This window comes from Humulus lupulus, chromosome 9 (genome assembly GCF_963169125.1).
Source record: "Humulus lupulus chromosome 9, drHumLupu1.1, whole genome shotgun sequence".
In the NCBI taxonomy this organism is placed as follows: domain Eukaryota; kingdom Viridiplantae; phylum Streptophyta; class Magnoliopsida; order Rosales; family Cannabaceae; genus Humulus; species Humulus lupulus.
This window is the reverse complement of record NC_084801.1, coordinates 111,311,604-111,332,764: the sequence shown is the minus strand read 5'-3', so window position 1 is coordinate 111,332,764 and position 21,161 is coordinate 111,311,604. Positions and strand designations below refer to the sequence as shown.

General features: G+C 37.7%; 1 protein-coding gene across 1 annotated transcript; it reads right to left on the bottom strand.

The window, feature by feature from the left end:
• Positions 1–497: 497 nt before the first annotated feature.
• On the bottom strand, positions 498–3,608 carry LOC133801719 (pectin acetylesterase 8-like). The gene is made up of 13 exons (XM_062239980.1): positions 3,415–3,608; positions 3,054–3,190; positions 2,887–2,969; positions 2,660–2,789; positions 2,501–2,580; positions 2,335–2,421; positions 2,109–2,233; positions 1,934–1,994; positions 1,781–1,834; positions 1,610–1,687; positions 1,402–1,507; positions 989–1,134; positions 498–867 (listed from the first exon to the last, which is right to left on the bottom strand). The coding sequence occupies exons 2-13, from the start codon at positions 3,175–3,177 to the stop codon at positions 760–762; spliced, it is 1,182 nt and encodes a 393-aa protein (XP_062095964.1). The 5' UTR covers positions 3,178–3,190; positions 3,415–3,608; the 3' UTR covers positions 498–759.
• Between the last annotated feature and the right edge of the window lie 17,553 nt (positions 3,609–21,161).

Genomic DNA, 21,161 nt, shown 5'->3' with positions numbered 1-21,161 from the left:
CTTACGTTGTATTATGTTTTCTACTATATTTTATTTTTGTTGTTATTTTCTAATTAATGTATAAACATTTAAAGTTCCATTTTATTATTGTTATTAGTGAAATTGTTGATCAACATTCATTAACAAGAACATGAATGTCGAGATTAAGGCATACTAAACTTTTTTTTAATAAAGAAGTGGGATTGATATCAAGTTGCATGTATTAATATTAATTAATTGATTTAAACATGTTTAAGGAACACTTTCCCAACTATTTTAAGTAAGACATTAATCCACAGACCCAATTTATTATTTTCAAGTGCTATATCCATGGTTTTTGACGGATGCTTATTTTTACAGAAGAAATCACTGGTAGACCACCATTGTCTTTGAATCTACACCTATTTCTTCTTCTTCTTCTTCTTCTTCTTCTTCTTCTTTGGCGAGCTTTCAACTCTAATTATGGTCAGCTGATTGTGTTGTGCATTAGTTAATGAGAGAGAGAACTAGACACTTAATTGTTCCATAAAAGATATTACACTATACAGAGAATCATTCATCTCTCGATTATTACAATAACAATATAATAAATAAACTTTATTTTCACCGTTTCCACTCCTTTCATATATATTTGATATAAAAAGAGTGAAAACTACTTTATTGGATACATTAGCGTGTCAATAACATGATAAGTAACATGTGATTTGACTATTTCATAAACAATGAGTGACAATAGCAGATATCTATATATATATTATGGTATGGATATATGGTGTGGTCTTAATCGAAAATGCGGTTGTGACAAGTAGGATTGCAAGGGTAAGGACAATCGATCTTCTTAAATGGACTTCGGTCGAAATACCAGTCTCCAACTGCCTTGGCTATTGTCTGTTTGGGGTCAAATCATCACAACAAAACATAATATTTTAGACAATTAGAAAAATACTAACAACACAAGAAAAGAAAAAGTAGTAATTAATAGTAGTAGCAGCAGCTGTGCTTTACTTACCGTCTTTTCAAGCGCAGGAGAGTCAGACCTCATCCATGTCTCCTGCACTTCCGTTTGGCAATGTGCATAGCATGAATCTATGAACATTCCTTTGGAAGCAGAGTCCATCCGACCATTGATCGCACTTAAAAACTGCACTCTAAAATCTAAAACAACACACAAAACAATAATATTACTAACAATAATAAATATTGTGATTGTGACCCGAATTCTATTGATCTGGTCTGAAAAGTTCGCAGCACGTCATTTTTTGGGCTCTAAAGTGGTAACGATATGGACCTATTAGTTATTCTATGATTTCCCTTTCTCATAAAAGATTTCCACGTAAATCGGTGTCCTTATTTTTGTTTTCATTGTCGATTTGTTTGTTTTCACACAGTATGTAAAGTTTTCTATTTAACTAATGTTCTCACCTTGCATAGTTTTGAGTTGACCCGATGAGCACTTCTTTATATCGAGCTTGCAGTCATGCCATGTTCCATGAGGATCAGCAACACCAGGTGCCAAAATGTTCTTTATCTGACAATTATATTAACCGGGTCCATTGATTTCAGAACAAATTCTTTAATTTCATCACGAGGCTAGTTATGAAGAACTAGAATTATATGTAAACTAACTAACCTGCCATGAATCATAGGCTGCGTTTACAAAAAATATGGGTGTCTGGATTTGTGCTACCACATTTTGTGGGAAGAAGCACTGCAATGATAGATTTTAATAAGAGTAGAAAGTAGTGATAAAATGTTTCGAAAGAAAACCAAACAAAGCACACAAACAAACAGATACACTTACCAGCCCTGGGTTCAATCTGGAAGTGCAAGATGGGGGCAAATTCTTGGCAGAATTCTACAAAAATTTAAACAATTCTTCAATGTAAGCTATAAGAGGGAACCAAAACAAGAAAAGAGGCAATATAATAAGGATAAGAAGTCAATATATATATACATGTGTTGCAACCACTTGACTATAAAAGGTTTCGATGTGTCGTGTTCCAGCTAAATCCTTCCTGTTATTCAGTAGTACACAAGTTTTGAGTCCCACTCGTGCAAAAGCTAATATTTAGAAGAGATCATATAAGAGATAATGAAAAATTTAATGATGGGGTTATGTATAGGCTTACGCATTGATGAAATAACCAGCATCTGAAAGGCATTTTACTTTGGTAGTGGCTGGAAGGAGAGCTCGGAACTTATCACAGTGCAGAATAGAGCTCAATCCACCAGCAGAACAGCCTGAGAGAATTGCCTGTGGTTTGTTGTTTGTTACAAGCTCAACTAGTTAGTTGTAGTAATAATAGTAGAGATTTGTATTAGCTACGCTAGCAGATTGTGGTTACTAACTCATACATTTTGAGCGTTTTTCATTCCTTTTGCTAATAGATCCTCCATGATGGCAAGCCACACCCTTTGACCTCTGAAGTGGAGATTAGTGGCCTAAAGATAAAGATAAAGATAAGATAGGGTAAGTATTGAGTCAAATTCAAATAACATAAGAAATATGTTCTTAACTTACTGGATTAACTGCTTCAACATCGCCAGTAAATGATGAACCATCACAGTACCTGACCTTGATCTTATTCCAATTATAAAAATCTGCCATTGAATTTAACTTTTACTATCTCAAAGAGTTGAAATATAGAAAAACTTATTAGAAGACTACAAATATTTATACCTGGATTAAATTTTTGCTTGTTGCTGAGAACTCCAGAAAATGAAAGCTCCTTTACCATCTGCTTAGATGAACCCAAACGAGTGTTCTTACGGTCCAGGCAAGTAGTGACATTGTTACACCAACCTCCTCCCTGTGAATCAACCATAACAAAACAAACCACATTTAAATTAAAGGTCATAAAAAGAAAAAGGAAAAAAAGAAAAGAAAAGAGGAATCGAACAAGGTACCTCCATTGTAATGTACCAGTTGTTGATCCCAGCACCAAATCCCGGAGCATGGTGGTAAGCTGGGGGGCTTCCATCCAAGCAAACTAGTCAATGTGATTTTTTTATTTTTGGTTAGAATAAATAATGTTGAGTCAATTCAATTTTAGTAGTTAGTTAGGTTTGCTTACCAGCTCCTTTGGCTACTGCATTCTGCATGAAAGTTATTCCTACAGGAAAGGCATCTACTTTCAACAACAATATGAGTGCACTTACAAGAGTCACAAGGCCTAATAATCTTATTGATTTCGCCATTTCTTTCCCTTCTCTGCATACATAATTTTATATATATATATATATATGTAAATAGATCTTTGTTAGATGAATATGAATGATTTCTCTGCAAAAGTAATACCCAACCCTCGAAAGACAAAATATATTAGAATATATGCACTTTTATTTATAGTGAATTTATGGTTCTTAAATAAAAAAGTAACATTATGCAGCTTAATTAATAAGATTAAAAGCAAGGACACCAGCAGCATCATGTACCTGAGAGAGATAATCTGAATGAATGACAAGTGAGAGTAGTAGTAGTCTAGGACATTAAGGCAAATATAGAAACTTGAAATGGAAGAGTTGAGTTGTATGGAAAGGAAGTGAAAAAGTAAGAAAAAGAAACAAGTGGTTTGTAGTGACTTTCAGTACAGTTAGCTAAGAGAGAAGAGAGAGAGAGCCGACACATATTCATGACATGAGTCATTAATGATAGTAATAGAATAGGGAATACAGCTGCAAAAGTGCAATGTTCCGAGAACCTTATCATGAAAGATTACGCGTCATTTAATTTAACCAATTGCCACTGTCCCAGCACATGCATACAAGTATACTATATATTAATGATTAATCACACCCATTCGTAAAATATGCACATAAATATTATCCGTTGACGTTGACATCAAAAGACTAATTTAACTAATAACATTTATTAAATTCGGAATCTACTATTTAAAAAAATATTATTACGTCACTGTGCATAATATTTTGGTGCACATATCATTATTCTATATTAATAATAACGCACATCACCCAAATCTTAAATCTTATGTTTACTATTGTTATTTGTGTTTTCACCCAAGGATACATGCCGCTTTTTCATGAAGCAACGCCCAACACATATGTCCTCGGGGATCAGTCCAACGATTGGAGGTCCACCTCCTTGAATAATGAGAAGGCGTCGACATTTTTCCTGGGCCATGTCCCGAAAGCTATGAATGTCTTCATAATGTTACCTCCCGGGGATGCTTGGTAGTATACGTCTTTTCCTTGCCCCCAGCTATATTCTAAGCCGAGGACCTAGTCCTCGGAATCTTAGGGATAGGTCAGGTGTCAGCCAATGCGGATTAGCTGCCTCAGAGGAAGACCTGATAACCTTTTTTGGGCGATCTGCCTACAGTATTACCGATGGTACGACTCGATAACTCGCACTCCTACTACGCTGCTTGACATGAAAATGACCATTGGGATTAAGAAATCGCAATGATAGAGAAACTCAGGGGCAGGTGGCTAACAAAATGGAAAAGAGAAGTAAAGGACAAATTACTCGATGCCTATTGGCCTAGATCCGTTGCCCAGAGCTGTGATGCCGCAGTCTATCGACAGAGAGAGAGAGAAACCATTTCGTCAAGCATGGCCGAAGTTGGAAGATTGGGCTTCGCCGGAAATTCTCGGTTCTGGTCTGTCCACGCGAAGCTTAGGGACCTCTCAGTTCTAGTCTGTCCACACGAAGCTAAGGAGCCTGGGGCTGGGGTTAGAGAGAGACTGGGCAACGGGGCTGAGGAACACAAAGCTAATAGGTTCATTGATATTCTTTTCTCATCGGTATTTCTGGGTTTACTTATAAATCTAAAATGGGGGCGGGGTAGGAAGGGAACACAAAGAGAGGAAAGAGAAAGACCAGAAGAGAGGGGGATCAGCCCAACACATATGTCCTCGGGGGATCAATCCAACGATTGGAGGTCCACCTCCTCGAATAATGAGAAGGCGTCGACATCTTTCCTGGGCCATGTCCCGAAAGCTATGAATGTCTTCATAATGTTACCTCCCGGAGATTCTTGGTAGTATACGTCTTTTCCTTGCCCCCAGCTATATTCCAAGTCGATGACCTAGTCCTCGGAATCTTAGGGATAGGCCAGGTGTCAGCCAATGCGGATTAGTTGCCTCAGAGGAAGACCTGATAACCTTTTTTAGGCGATCTGCCTACAGTATTACCGATGGTATGACTCGACAACTCGCACTCCTACTACGCTGCTTGACATGAAAATGACCATTGGGATTAAGAAATCGCAATGATAGAGAAACTCAGGGGCAGGTGGCTAACAAAATGGCAAAGAGAAGTAAAGGACAAATTACTCGATGCCTATTGGCCTAGATCCGTTGCCCAGAGCTGTGATGCCGCAGTCTATCGACAGAGAGAGAGAAACCATTTCGTCAAGCATGGCCGAAGTTGGAAGATTGGGCTTCGCCGGAAATTCTCAGTTCTGGTCTGTCCACACGAAGCTTAGGGACCTCTCAGTTCTAGCCTGTCCACGTGAAGCTAAGGAGCCTGGGGCTGGGGTTAGAGAGAGACTGGGCAACGGGGCTGAGGAACCGAAAGCTAATAGGTTCATTGATATTTTTTTCTCATCGGTATTTCTGGGTTTAATTATAGATCTAAAATGGGGGTGGGGTAGGAAGGGAACACAAAGAGAGGAAATAGAAAGACCAGAAGAGAGGGGAGAGAGAGAATATCAAAATTTATAAGATTATTTTTTATTTTTTAATTTGTAATTAATTAAGTTTTTAAATTTTTTAATTATTATTATATTTTAATTAGGGGTTTTAGTTAGTTTCCTTTTTATTTCAATAAGTAATTCATATTTTCAAGGGTACTTTGGTTATATTTAAAAAAGTTTGACGAAAATTGGACTCAATGTATTATTTAGTTTCATTTTACAAATATAGAGTCAAATTATCATTTAACAAAACACAGAATCTAATAAGAAATTTTTACAAAATTCACTATGCTTTTCACAATTTTTATTCTTTCTTTCCCAAATTATAATATTATATTTTAACCGCCGACTTCTCTTGTCAATGGCATGCGTCATATCATATCAAATTACTACAAAATTAAAAGACGTTTTTATGCTGCAAACTCTAATTTTATGTGTTGTATTATTCTCACATACCCTCTTTTTTTTTTTGATAAAATATATTGCTAAAATTAATTAAATTACACTTTACTATAATAAAATATATTTATAGATCTATGTATAAACAACCCAAACACCTTTGATTAGGGTGTTAGGCCTCATAGATTTGTCACCACCGGCTCAAGGATTCAAATTTATATAAATATATAATGGAAATTTGAGTTTTTATGTTTAACCAGGGTTTTAAGTCAAAAAAAAAAAAATATTAGACATTTAAATCATTTTTAAAAAATGTTAATTTTTTGACATACCCAAAATACATTTCTCATAATTTTTCTCATCCCTTTCCATTCTTGCTTCCCTCTCTTTCCCTCAACCCATTTCTCTCAACTCCCTCTCTAGAAAAAAATTCATGGGTAAGGTAAAATATCATAGAAACTAATGTAACTGCAAGTATTCTCCACTTAGGACACTAAAATACTACATTTTGAACAAATCTGGGCATGCTTTTTGAGTTTTTATTACGATTTTTTTTCAGATCTGAAACTTTGAAATCTGCAGAAAATCGATGTGGTTCGATGGTGGTTCGATGGTACTCGATGCCAGCTCGATGGTGGTTCGATGGAGGTTCAATGGTGTTCGATGCAATTCTTGTAAGATACGTAATTTTTCACTCGGGTGTCCGTATGGGGTGATTTTTTTTTATTTTGGGTATTTTTTCAAGATCTACACGTTTGAGATGTGTATATACACATTTGGGAAATATAAATCTTGAAAAAAATGACAAATGAAAAACATACCTCATGTTCAAGATATGTTTTGGTATGTTTTTAAGTTATAAACTTTGAAAATATGTATGTGAACATCTAAAACGTGTAGATCTAAAAAACATACCCAAAATAAATAAAAAAATCATCACAAACAGACACCCGAGTGAAAAATTATGTCTCTTATAAGAATTGCATCGAACCACCATCGAGCAACCATCGAATAACGTCGATTTTTTCATGGAAATATTGATTGTGAATGCCCCATCGAGCTGTATCGAGTACCATCAAGCAACAATCGAGCAAAGTCAATTTTCTACATATTTCAGGGTTTTAGATCTGAAAAATAACTCAAAAATTATGCCAAACTCGATGGTTGCTCGATGGGGCCTTCAAAATCAATATTTTCATGAAAAAATCGACGTTGCTCAATGGTGGTTCAATGGTTGCTCGATGGTAGTTCGATAGTGGTTCGATACAATTTTTGTAAGAGACATAATTTTTCACTCGGGTGTCTGTTTATGATGATTTTTTTTATTTTGGGTATTTTTTGAGATCTACACGTTTTAGATGTTCATATACACATTTTCAAAGTTTAGAAATTGAAAACATACCAAAACATATCTTGAACATGAGGTATGTTTTGCATTTGTTATTTTTTTCAAGATTTATATTTCCCAAACGTGTAGATCTTGAGAAAATATCCAAAATAAAAAAAATCACCCCAAACGGACACCCAAGTGAAAAATTACGTATTTTGCAAGAATCGCATCGAACACCATCGAACCACCATTTAGCAACATCGATTTTTTCATGAAAATCTTGATTTTGAAGGCTCCATCGAGCTGACATCAAGCACCATCGAACCACATCGATTTTCTGTAGATTTCAAAGTTTTAGATATGAAAAAAATCACAAAAAAAACTTAAAAATGATGCCCAGGTCTGTTCGAAATGCAGTATTTTAGTGTCCTAAGTAATGAATACTTGCTATTACATTGAGTTCTCTTATATTTTACTTTATCCATGAATTTTTTTCTAGAGAGAGAGTTGAGAGGAATGGGTTGAGAGAGAGAGGGAAGAGAGAAGAGGAAGTTGATGGAAAAATTATGGGAGGAGTATTTTGGGTATTGTCAAAAGATTTGATATTTTTTTGAAATGATTATGCCTAGCATTTTTTATTTAGTACACTTCATTAAGCATAAAAATTTAAATTTCCCATATATATATATATAATTTGTTCACTTTATGGTGGTGCATATGTGCCCCTCTTTTCGAGTTGTTGATACTAATTTCCTCCCAATAGTATATCACAGGATGTGATGTGAGCATTTAAGAAGACGATAATCAATTATCTATGTATAATCACACTTTACATCCACTCTACTTAATTTTTAGAAGTGATTGTAAAATGGACAATGAAATGATTAGTTTATAGTTGATATCAATCAATAGAGAAATGAATAATTTTAAGAAAATTTACATCATTTGTTCTTTTTTTTAAATTTTATTTACAATATTATCGGATAAAAATATAATAACCTTTTGATATCGAGTCTTAAATTAATTCATACCCAAAAATAAACTTTTTTCTCTCTCCCTATTTTTCTTGGGTTTCTCTATCTCTCTCCATGCTGTTCTATCCAACCCAGACCCCGACCATATATATCGCCACACATGTCGTCCAAAAGGGAAGAGCCAACCACAAATGAGTTTGCTGCCAAAAGCGGCGGACCTTGCTGCACACACGCTAGTTAAAGTTGCACACCATGAGATTTGATTCCATATTCCAGCGAGCTTTGGCCACCTTAAGGCTGGAGGGTAGTACCATTTGAATTAGGGGTGCACACGGGTCGGATTTTCGGGTTTCGGGTTCGACGGGTTTGGGTTTTGCGGGTTTCAGGTTAAAAAAAATGGTACTGAAACCGATCCGAAATTTTCGGGTTTTTTCGAGTTCGGGTTCGGGTTCACTCGGGTTCGGGTTTCATTTCGGGTTGGCTGGGCCATTTGTGATTTTGGGCCGAAAATCCCAAATTTGCAAAAATGCTATTTTTTTTCAAAAATACCATCTTTTTCAAAAAAATATGGGTGTTTATTTGCTAAAAAAAAGCATGGTGAGTTATAATAGTAATTCGTGGTAGAAGTTTCTTAACAGATACAAAACAAATTAAATATACATATATATATTGATGAAAAAAATCGGCTCATCACTAAATACAAACACATATATAGTATACACTAACAGAGTTACAGAAATAAAACATATATATATACATATATATATACTAAATGTAAACTTCAGATGATTTATTGTGAGGTGAGGCGTGCCGCTGGTGGTGGCCGTGCGATCTGGTCTGGGGGTGTCGCCGCCGCGTGAGTGCTAAGGGTGAGGGAGGCTCTCGTCTCGATGGGTCGGCGGCAGTCATCTCAAACTCGATGGGTCAAGCCTTGAGGAGAGGTGAGGAGGCTGCTGTGCTGAAGCTTGAAGTTCAGGGAGGCTTCTTGAATGAAATGAAAGAGAAGAAGAAAAAAAAAAGGTCGGGTAGTTTACTTATGGTTCAGTAACTTTAGTTCAATTTTTTCATATTTTTGGTCGGGTTTCGGGTTACACCCGAATCCGACGGGCTTGATTCTTAAACCCGAACCTGACCCGATATATTTCGGGTTCGGATCGGATTATACCCGAATTTGATGAGTTTTTCGAAAAAACGGATTTTTCAGGTTCGAGTCGGGCGGGTTTTTTGGGTTTTCGGGTTTTGCGGGTCCTGTGTGCACCCCTAATTTGAATGAGCTCTTTGAGGGACCACCCATTCGGCACCACTAATAGTTTTTTTTTGGACTCAAGAGTAATACTTATTAATGTGACCTACCACCAGTCATTTTGATTTACGGCAAGCGTAGGTTTCTTTCCGTAAACTAATATTGTGAAATACAACATATGATCCAAGATTTTTAAAAGAAAATAAAGTCTTATACTCATATATAGTATGGTATAATACATGATAACAATTCAATGTTTTTTATAAAGTTCACGGGAGCACCACTTGACGAGTAAATGTAGGTTGATTTGAGAAGTTGGATATGTATGAGAGATGTTGTTCTAATTAATTTGCATTGTATCTAATTTGTTTCATTAAATGTTAAATGATTTTTTTTTAAATTTTGTCTCCTTAAAACTAGGTAACATAGTGGCGCATTGCGCAGTTTTTTGTAATGATTAAAAAATATATATATTTAAATATTTGTGATTCATTTGCACCCTAACCATAGAACATACTCCTTATATGAATACGTAAGGACGTTGATATCGCCCAATAAAGTTCTAAGCAGTTGCAGTAGTAATCGGGCTATGTCGTATCCACAAAGAGGTAAAATACAAAATTAAAAGAAAGATTAGTAAATTAAAAATAATAAACTTTGGAAAAATGTAAATTTCAAAAAGAATATAAACATTAAATGAATAAAATTGAGGAATTAGAATCAGAAAGAAAATATGAAAGGCATAAGTTTCATTCATGCAAACATATATATATTTTAATAAAATTGATTTATTCCACTCAACTATAATTCTACACTATTAATTATAGTTGGAAAATATATATAATAAAGCTCACCTTAAAGTATGTTATTTAATTAAATTATACTAACTTCTAATTTTAAAAACCTATCATATTATATACTTTAAAACGACAAAATACCAATGGCAGAATGCAGTAAAAAGCATATAATATAACAAATATCATAAATTAAATTAAAAACCTAAATTACATAAGAAGAGCATGACTAGACTTATGTAAAAGATAATAATAAATTTAGAATAAACATTAGAAGAAAATAAATTTAATTGTAACAAATATATAGAAATGAAGAACAAAATAAAGAATCAATATATTAAAATTATAATGTTAAACATGAACTCCACTCTAGCCTTTCCACAAGAGAATTTAGCCTAAAATAGGCATTGTTTTCACTCACAAAAATGTAAAAGAAAAATAGGAAAAATAAGTGTTTTTCTCTCCAACAATACTCTCTACTCTCCTTCCACAATTTGATAATTTACACTGGCTTTGGTTCTCTATTTATAGAGAAAATAGGACCCAAAACGTGTAAAATCGTGTACAAAATAGTGGGGGAAATGGCTACAAAATCTGATGGAGTAGAGCAAATGGTGTTGGGTCGTGGGGGACAAGTGCTGACCGTGGCAGCTGACAAGTCGGGGCGTGGGGAGCAGCAGGCGACGTGGCGTGCAATGGTTGGCTCGGCTGGAGTGTGGCAGAAAGTGGCAGCATGTCAGACGCGTTAGGCGCGCGTCAGGTGTCAGACGGAGTCAGGGGCGGCTGGGCTGGCGGCTTGGCTGGCTGCCAAGTGGCAGCATGGGGGAGCAGCCATTGCTTGGGTTTGGGCTCCATTTTGGGCCTAGTTTTTGGCCATTTCATCTTCAAAAATATCATTTTCTTCATGATTTCTTCAATTTTAATTCTTTCTTTCTCCTTTCTTTTTCTTTGTGTCAAAAATATATTTTATTTCCTGAAAATTAAACACAAATTAAATTAAAATTAATATTTTCAAATATAAAATATATGACAATAAATCCATGAAAATATTAATTAAAACTTAATTAATTTTACACTTTAAGATTAATAAAATGATATTTTTGAGCACTAATCAGACGTCTTCACCGTAATTTTTTTTCATAATAATGTTCATTATATAGGGAACCTCCTGCATGTTTTCGAGAAATTCAGAATAGTTAAAGTTCAAAAAATAAAATTCAAACTACTTGGTGTACGTGTGCTTTTATTTAATGCGTTATTTTTTTTTTTGTTTATTATATAAAATTTTTAAGATTTTTATATTTTTAAGGTAGAAAATTTATAAATCATGACCTTTTGCATAATCATTCAATTTTTTAAATAGATATTTTTATTAATTTAAGTAATAATGTTCTTAATCAAATCAATATCACGTGTATACATGTTGATATTTTAATTATTAATATAATTTGGTTTTAAATTTGAAATATCAGAATAATAAATCTTAAAGATAAATGCCAATTTATATATGATTCATTTATTATTATAATTATTGAAAATTAGTTATTCCTAAATATTTTATTTAAATATAAATAAAAAATATTTTTATTTTAAATTTGAAATGTCAAAACAATGAAAAGATAAATACAGATGGAAAATTATGAAATAAATGTCAATTATATATGATTATTTATTATTATAATTTTTAAAAAATTAGTTATATATAATTAAATTAAGATATTTTAAACTTTATATTAAAAATATGAAACAATAAAAAGATTATCATGAATTGGAAAATCTTCAAAATAAAAGTGAATTTATATATGGTTGATTTATTATAATAATTATTAGAAAATTAGTTATTAATAAATATTAAAAAAAGAGTTACGGAAGACGTATTGCTGCGTTATTGATGATTTTAGATATTTTGTTTTTTTTTAAATATTTAATAATCATAAATAAAATAAAATATAATAAAAAGTGTAGAAAAATTAAAAATAGATTAGAGATTTTGACATGAATTCTCTTTTTATTTTATTTAAAAAAAAAACTATGTGATATTTTCCAATTTTCCAATTTTGACATTGTCATCATTTAAAATATATCTGATGACTGCCCCCTTAATATCCTATGATTGCGATCTTAGGTTATTGAATTTTGAGGTTTTGCAAAATAGTATAACAATAAAAAAAATACAACTTTTGAATGAAATTCAGTACTTTATTGATAATTGTTGACCCTGATTTTGGTCAATTGACATGGAGTCAAAAATGCTTGATGTGGACAGATATGTTAGAATGAGTATAATGACGAAAACAGTAAAGCACACAAGAATTTATAGTGGTTCGGCCCCAGAAACTGGTAATGACCTACGACCACTTGAGCTATTATTGATATAGGATTCAAAGGAGTGATCAAAGAACTAGGGTTCAATGAGTTTCACCAACCTCTGAAGAACAAAACAGTATATCGAATGTGATAGCTCTAATTCACTCGTAAATCTCTAATCACTAGTAATTAGAAAGTCCAAAAGGCCCTTCCTTGAACCATTTTTCTCTATTTATAGGCTCAAGGGGGATTACATGAATCAGTTACAGATATTCTTTCCTAAATAATCGGATACTCAGGAAATCATGGGAGATAATTTCGGATATGATCATAACTGCATAAGATTTTCTCCAAATATAACGAGTATACGACCAAGCTGGTCGTATATAACGATTGAGCGTTGCGCCGCAGAAATCTTTTTGGTTGATGGTCGAACAAGACTTCTGCCAGATGTCAGCCACGTGTACCAAATGTGTGCCATGTCATCCACGACCAAGCTGGTAGAGAATGTGTGCCATGTCATCCACGACCATGTGTACCAAAAAACAGGCATGGATGACATGGTAGACATTTGGTACACGTGGCTGACATCTGGCAAAGAATGGCTTGAACAAAAACTAAAGCTCAAAAAAGGAAAATCCCTAACTCCTCAGGCTAGCCTACTGCTGATGCCCCATCGACCAGTGGTCGAGGCGAAAACGCTCCTGACGCCAATGTACAAAGGCATGCTCGTCCTCGACACGCTGCTCAGCCGGATGTTGAGTGGCATGTTGTTCCCTAGAGCAGAGTGACGATCAGGATGATCGCCAACTACTTAAATAAGTATAAACTAACAGGGGTGACACTGGTTAGACCTTCCCTCGACCAGAGGGCCAACCTGCAAGGCGGGGCCTACAGCGCCTGGTCGCGGTTTCATATTGAGGCAGGCGCCACTTTGCCTCTTCACTCATTCTTTCAGGGGGTGGCAAATTACTTTGGAGTTGCCCCCTTTCAAATTACCCCAAATGGATATAGAATGCTTGCTGCACTCTATATCCTTTACAACTTTAAAAAATGGCCAGAACCCACTCCCCACGAGGTTGACTTTCTTTTTGACCTTAAGTCCAACCCTAACCAAGAAGGCATGGGGTTCTTCCACTTTTGTCATCAAGAAACCGGGCGCACTTTCTTGTCCGACACTACTCACATCTCCAATGTGGGGAGGTATCACCAGGAATACTTCCTTACTCCTAACTTAGCTGCAGACAACTTGGCCTTCACCCGAGGAGGTAAAAATTCTTACGTCACTAGCTTCTTCGCTTAGTGTTTTCCTGCCATAATGTCTTGACATTTCATTGTGTTCCAGGCCCATGGTTACGTCCAATCCCAACTCCAGGGATGGATTCAAGGGCGGCACTCTTAGCCAGCATGCCGAATGCTGATAAGAGTGTCAAAAATTTAGTTACTGAGGCTAACCTTAGGTTGGCCGGCCTCTGGAATCCCCAACCAACGACGAGCGAACCTTCGGCGGAAAATGCCCAAGCCGAAGTGGAATTCGAGCAGGAAATCATGGGAGATAATTTCGGATATGATCATAACTGCATAAGATTTTCTCCAAATATAACGAGTATACGACCAAGCTGGTCATATATAATGAATGAGCGTTGCGCCGTAGAAATCTTTCTGGTCGATGGTCGAACAAGACTCCTGCCAGATGTCAGCCACGTGTACCAAATGTCTACCATGTCATCCATGCCTGTTTTTTGGTACACATGGTCGTGGATGACATGGCACACATTCTCTACCAGCTTGGTCGTGGATGACATGGCAGACATTTGGTACACGTGGCTGACATCTGGCAGAAGTCTTGTTCGACCATCGACCAGAAAGATTTCTGCAGCGCAACGCTCAATCGTTATATACGACCAGCTTGGTCATATACTCGTTATATTTGGAGAAAATCTTATGCAGTTATGATCATATCCGAAATTATCTCCCATGATTTCCTGAGTATCCGATTATTTAGGAAAGAATATCTGTAACTGATTCATGTAATCCCCCTTGAGCCTATAAATAGAGAAAAATGGTTCAAGGAAGGGACTTTTGAACTTTCTAATTACTAGAGATTAGAGATTTACGAGTGAATTAGAGCTATCACATTCGATATACTGTTTTGTTCTTCAAAGGTTGGTGAAACTCATTGAACCCTAGTTATTTGATCACTCTTTTGAATCCTATATTAATAATAAATTAAGTGGACATAGGTCATTACCAGTTTCTGGGGCCGAACCACTATAAATTCTTGTGTGCTTTACTGTTTTCGTCATTATACTCATTCTAACATATCTGTCCACATCAAGTATTTTTGACTCCGTGTCAGTTGACCAAAATCAGGGTCAACAGGTACATAAGCTTTCTAGCGTCGTTCCGGTCTGTTGGGAGACTTCCAGTTTCGAGGTAGTCAACTATTGGGGTCATCCAGGTGGGTTGTGAGTCGATCATATTCATATCTTCTTCATCAGGCTCGTTTATACTCAGAGTCTGTAGAAATTCTACCGGGATCACGTTAAGTGTATCAGCTTCGTTAGTCGTGGCGAGCCTAGCCAATGGGTCTGCATTTGAATTTTGCTCTCGGGGGACTTGTTCTATAGCGTAGAACTCAAACCCTCCGAGTGTTGCTTTTACCTTCTCCAAGTAAGGGGCCATTTTTATATCACGAGCCTGATATTCTCTCAGGACTTGGTTAACAACCAACTGTGAGTTACTATAGCAATGTATGGCCTTTACCTTGAGCTTAGTGGCTATTTGAAGTCCTGCTAATAATGCCTCATATTCAACCTCGTTGTTTGACACCTCGAAGCCAAAACTTAGCGCCAAGTGGAAGCGATTTCCTGTTGGGGTGATTAGAATGATCCCTACCCCGATCCATTTTCATTGGAGGATCCATCAACATAAAGTCTCCACAGCTCGCAGGCTGGGGTTAAGACTTCCTCGTTAGAGATCCCTGTGCATTCGACAATGAAATCTGCCAAAGCCTGTCCTTTGATTGTTGTTCTAGGGTGATAAGTAATCTTGAACTGTTCGAGCTCGACAGCTCACTTCAATAGTCTTTCGGATGCTTCAAGCTTAGATAACACCTGCCTCAGTGGTTGGTCAGTTAACACATGAATAGGATGTTCTTGGAAATAGGGTCGGGGCTTTCGAGATGCGTGCATCAGGCACAAATCCAGTTTCTCCATTAATGGGTATCTTGATTCTGCCCCCAGTAATCTTTTGCTAACATAGTATACAAGTTTTTGTACTTTCTTATCCTCCCGTACTAGTACCATCACTAATGGTATGCTCGGTTGTGGCGAGGTATAAGTACAAAACTTCTCCTGTGATTGGTTTAGACAAGATTAGTGGTTCAACAAGGTGTTTCTTAAGATTCTGAAACGCGAGTTCACACTCATCTGACCACTCAAACTTTTTTCCCCCTCTAAAGATTAAAGAATGGAAGGCGTCAATCTGTAGACTTTGAGATATACATACTTAAGTCTGCCATTCGTCCAGTTAAACTATGGACATCTTTATGTTTTCAAGGTGAGGGCATGTCTATTAAAGCTTTGATCTTGTTGGGATTAGCCTCTATACCCCGAGCATTCACTATGAACCCAAGGAACTTACCCGAAGATACTCCAAAATGAGCATTTTTGTGGGTTAAGTTTCATGTTGTATTTCCGAAGTACGAGAAAACATTCAGTGAGATCATCCACACGGTTATTGTTATGTTTGGATTTGACTAACATATCGTCCACATAAACTTCCATGTTATTCCCTATCTGCTCAGCAAACATCCTATTTACTAATCTTTGGTATGTGTCTCCAGCATTTTTGAGCCCGAAAGGCATGACGTTGTAGCAGTACAATCCCTTGTCAGTTACAAAGCTCGAATGTTCTTGGTCAGGTGCATGCATGACAATCTGGTTATATCTAGAATAAGCATCCATGAATGACATGATGTTGTGTCCTGCAGTGGAATCTACGAGCTGGTCGATTCGAGGCAAGGGAAAGCAGTCCTTGGGGCATGCCTTGTTAAGGTCCGAATAGTCGATGCAGGTTCACCATTTGCCATTGGTTTTTGGGACCAGCACAGGATTGGCTATCCAATCGGGATAAAAAGCATCTCGAATAAACCGATTTGCTTTTAACCTCTCGACCTCCTCTTTTAGGGCTTTCTTTCAGTCGTCGTCTAGGAGCCTCCGTTTTTGTTGCTTCGGGGAGAAGCTCTTATCAATATTGAGTGCATGACTTATAACATTCGGACTAATCCCTACCATATTCGAGTGTGACCATGCAAATATGTCCAGGTTTTCTTTCAAAAAGCAAGTTAATTGCTATCATGCACTTTCAGATATATTTTTTCCTATTTTTCCACCCTCGTGGTATCTTTCTTGTCGAGCTCTACTTCTTCAAGCTCCTCCAACGGTTCGAGATCGGCCCTTTCTCCAACTCTAGGGTCGATTTCTTCATCTATCTCGAAGACGGATTCGTCCATCTCCCAAATGACCGCAAGCGTCTATGCACTTGTTTGGTTTTTCCCTCTCATGGAAATGTTGTAGCATTCCCTTCTTGCGAGCTGGTCTCCCTTCAGCATTCTGATGCCACTAGACGTTGGGAACTTGATATCCAAATGCCTAACAGATGATACTGCCCCCAACCCAATAAGGGCTTGTCTCCCGAGCAATACGTTGTAGGTCGACGGGGCATCCATCACCACGAACTCCATCATCTTGGTTACTGTGACTGGATAGTCTCCCAAGGTTATGGGGAGTTCAATGGATCCTGTACAAGCAATCCTTTCTCTGGAAAATCCGCACAACGTGGTTGCATAGGCTTTCAAATCTCGAAGCATGATTCCCATCTTTTCTAGAGTGGCTTTGTAAAGGATATTAACAAAGCTCCCGTTATCAATCAGTACCCTACGTACCCTTCTGTTTGCAAGCTGAAGTGTGATGACCAGGGGGTCATTGTGAGGAAACTGTACGTGTGACGCATCCACTTTTATAAAAGTGATGGGTTGAGTTTCAACCCTCTGCTGCTTCGGAGCTCGTGGTTCAGGCTTGTAGGGAGAACCGTCCCCAATTTTGAGCTCATTTACGTATCTTTTTTGGGAATTTCTGCCCGATCCTGCGAGGTGTGGTCCCCCAGAGATGGTTACCACATCCTCCCCATCTATTGGGGGAGGTCGATCATCCGGCCGTGCTCGGGAGTTTTTCTGTTGGGCAGGTTGCGGAGACACTGCCCTCTGTCATGTCGAGGCTTGATTGGGATTCCAGTTTCTCACATATTGTCAGAAATATCCCCTTGAGATCAAGCCTTCGATCTCGTCCTTCAGTTATCGGCACTCATCAGTGGTATGTCTGACGTCCCTGTGGAATCTGCAATACTTATTGGAGTCCCTCTTCGCCTTGTGATTCCGCATTGGGTAAGGACATCTAAGTGGGACCTGATTTTCATTGGCAAGGAAGATATTCTCCCAAGTCTCATTGAGCTCGGTATATACTGTGTAAATGGTGAAATACTTGTCTCCCTTCTTCTTTTCCCCCCGTCCGCCTTGGAGTTGTTCCCTTCATTTTTATTTCCTTTTGAAAGGTTATCTTCAGAGGGTCTTGATGTCTATGGGGCAGCCGAGGTCAAGGCTGAGTTAACATTTTTCGTTGTAGTTACAGGTTGAGAGGTCAGATTTAATTCTGACCTACATTGACAAATCTCTGGGCCCTCCTATTGAACTCGGTTAATGACCTTATAGGTTTTCTTTGCATATCCCCCCAAAGGGGATTCCCTGGTTACAACCATAAGGTGGCCACTGTCATCGACGTTCTGGGCTCAAGCCACTTCTATATTAAACCTTGCACGGTAACTCTTCAATGATTATCCCTGCTGTTGTTTGACATTGGTCAGAGCCGAGGCTTTGGGTCTGACGCCTACCATGGATTTGAACTGCTTCTTAAATTCCTTTGCTAATTGATCCTAAGATGAGATCGAATGTCTTTTAAACTTTTCAAACCAGTTTTTTGTTAGTCTTGTCAGAGTAGCTGGGAACAACATACATTAGAGCTCATAACCAACATTGCTGGCTCGCATGATGGTACTGAATGTGCTCAGATGACTGTATGGGTCTAAGTTCCCATCAAACGGTGCTACGCGGGGTATCCTAAACCCCTGAGGAAATGGCGTGTTGGAGATATGTGGGGCAAAAGGCTCAAGCTCCTCATCGGAGTCTTCAGCCTTATCCCTGTTCCTTTCATCTTGAAGGAGCCTGAACGCCCTTTTAAGCTGGTTAATTCTCTCCTGGACCAAGTCCAATGGAGGCTGAGCTTGTGCTTGGGGGAGCTGTTTATTGTTTATAAAAACCCCATCTCCTTGTCTCGGTATAGGGTTATACTAATTCCCATATGTCGGCTGTTTTTTACTGTTCAAATGTTCGCGCAAATCAAGGTTTGTAGGATTGGCTTGCCCCCAGTTATAGTTCAGGTGATCTTGAAGGTCAGGATGATTCCCAGTATTCCTGGGCTTGATATTATATATGCTTACAGACCTAGTATGGTCTGAGCTCCCACGTATGAACCCAACATTTCTCTCTGGCTGAGGGGCTCAGTGGTTACGAGGTGGTTCTTCCACTGACCTCCTCGCCCCAGTCGTTTGTGACCTCGACACATGGCTTCCCGAAGGTTGGGCAATCCTGTGTTCTCGAGTCACCTCCCTCTCGCCCCCATGTCCAGGTCTGGCCCGATGGTTCCCATCTCGACTGCCACTTCGAGAAGGCCTTTGTGTGCATGCTCTCTTGCCTGGTTCCTTTGAGGAGTTGGTCATGGTGCCTCTCGGACTGGTGAGGGGTGTCTTATTGGAGAGGGTGGATGTCTTATAGGTGATGGTGGTGGCCTCCCATTGTTGGGCCTGGATGGTCTAGAATTGGCCTGGACAGGTTCTGGGCTGTTCCTGACTGCTTCAGGGTTAGAACTCCGAGCTACTGGAGGAGCTCGGTTATTCCTTGTTCCTGTAGACAGTTCCATAGTCGGATTATCAGTAACATCAGTTTGAGTATTTCTCCTAGGGCGTTCATTGCCAGAGTTTGCCCTGGGCCTCGGCTGAGCCTGCTGGGCCTCTTGCTAACCTCTCCAGGCAGCCGTGCTCCCTCGGGGACATCCTCTTGGCCTCTGGGGTGGTGCCTGGACCTCAGCGGCCTGTCTGGACAATTCTTTGTTGCGCCTTGTAGCCTCAGCCAATTGTTGGCGCAGCTGGCGATTCTCTAGTTCAACAATAGGGATATACCTCTTTATATTATAGTAAAGGTCCTCATCAGGCCTGGGAGCAGGCGGTTCTTGGGAATCAGAGGATGCACTCCCTTCCTCTGGGCCGTGGTCAGTCATGGGCTGCTTCCCATGTCGACGTGGGTAATCATCAATGTAAGGATTTTGCTCCTCCGATATTTGGGGCAATGGTCGCCCACCAGTACTGGTCTTGTTTGTGGCGGCCATTGGTAATTCAGGAGGTTTCTGATTAAACAATATAACGAATTGCTTAATTCTCTCAATGAAAGCACCAAACTGTTGACGCCATTTTTCGTCAACTTAAATCTGAAGAGCACTAAACACAGAATTAATAAAATAAATAAGAACAATCGGGATTTTACGTGGTTCAGCAGTTAAAATCTGTCTAGTCCACGAGTCAATATTATTGAGTGGTGGTATTCTCTTAAAGCTTTTGCAAAACAATTTAGAAGAATATTCTTAGTACCAAATTGTGTGTATCCACAAATGAAATTTTCCATTCTATTTATAGACTGGTTAACAAAATATCTTCCCTGTATTTTGGGAAATTACAATTCAAATTTAAAATACAAATAATTAAATACATTAATCATATAATATCTCATGATAATTGGGATTTAATATCAGATAACAACAAATCCCCAAGGAATAGAGATTTCCTAACAGCAACCGCGTTCAAACTGAGTTACCGACATCGAACATACAATTTACACACTTTCGAGATCGGCCAACATCACGTGCTTGTCATTCTTGTTAGCCTCATCCTTAGCCAGCAATTTCATCGAGCTTAACTTTCGGAGATCAAACTCTTCAAGCTTGCAATGAAGGTTCAAATTGCACTCATATACCTCGGAGAAGATCCATCCTTTCGAGCTTGATGCTTAAGCTCGAACCTTATTAACTGGTGCTCGGTCGCCAATAGGAACAAGTCATGAAACATGTTAATTTACACAAGTGTTGAGCCCTTACTTAATATTTTCGAACTTACAAGCCTACATTTCGAGGCTCATTTATGACGATTTCAAAATTTGGGTGTAACAACAACAACAACAACAACAACAACAATAATATCCATTGAGAATAATATTTAATTAATTTAAAAAATAATTATTTAAATTTTAATTTATATTCATATTAAAAAAATTATAAAATATCTTTAATTTTAAAAAAATTGTACAAAAATAGA

Bases quoted from the DNA above. Each gene is read 5' to 3' on its own strand.
- LOC133801719 (XM_062239980.1), bottom strand. From the start codon at position 3,177: ATGGCGAAATCAATAAGATTATTAGGCCTTGTGACTCTTGTAAGTGCA. The intron at 2,790-2,886 runs GTACCTTGTTCG...GTTGATTCACAG, and splicing joins ACTGGTACATTACAATGGAG to GGAGGAGGTTGGTGTAACAA. The intron at 1,135-1,401 runs GTGAGAACATTA...GTGTTGTTTTAG, and splicing joins TCAACTCAAAACTATGCAAG to ATTTTAGAGTGCAGTTTTTA.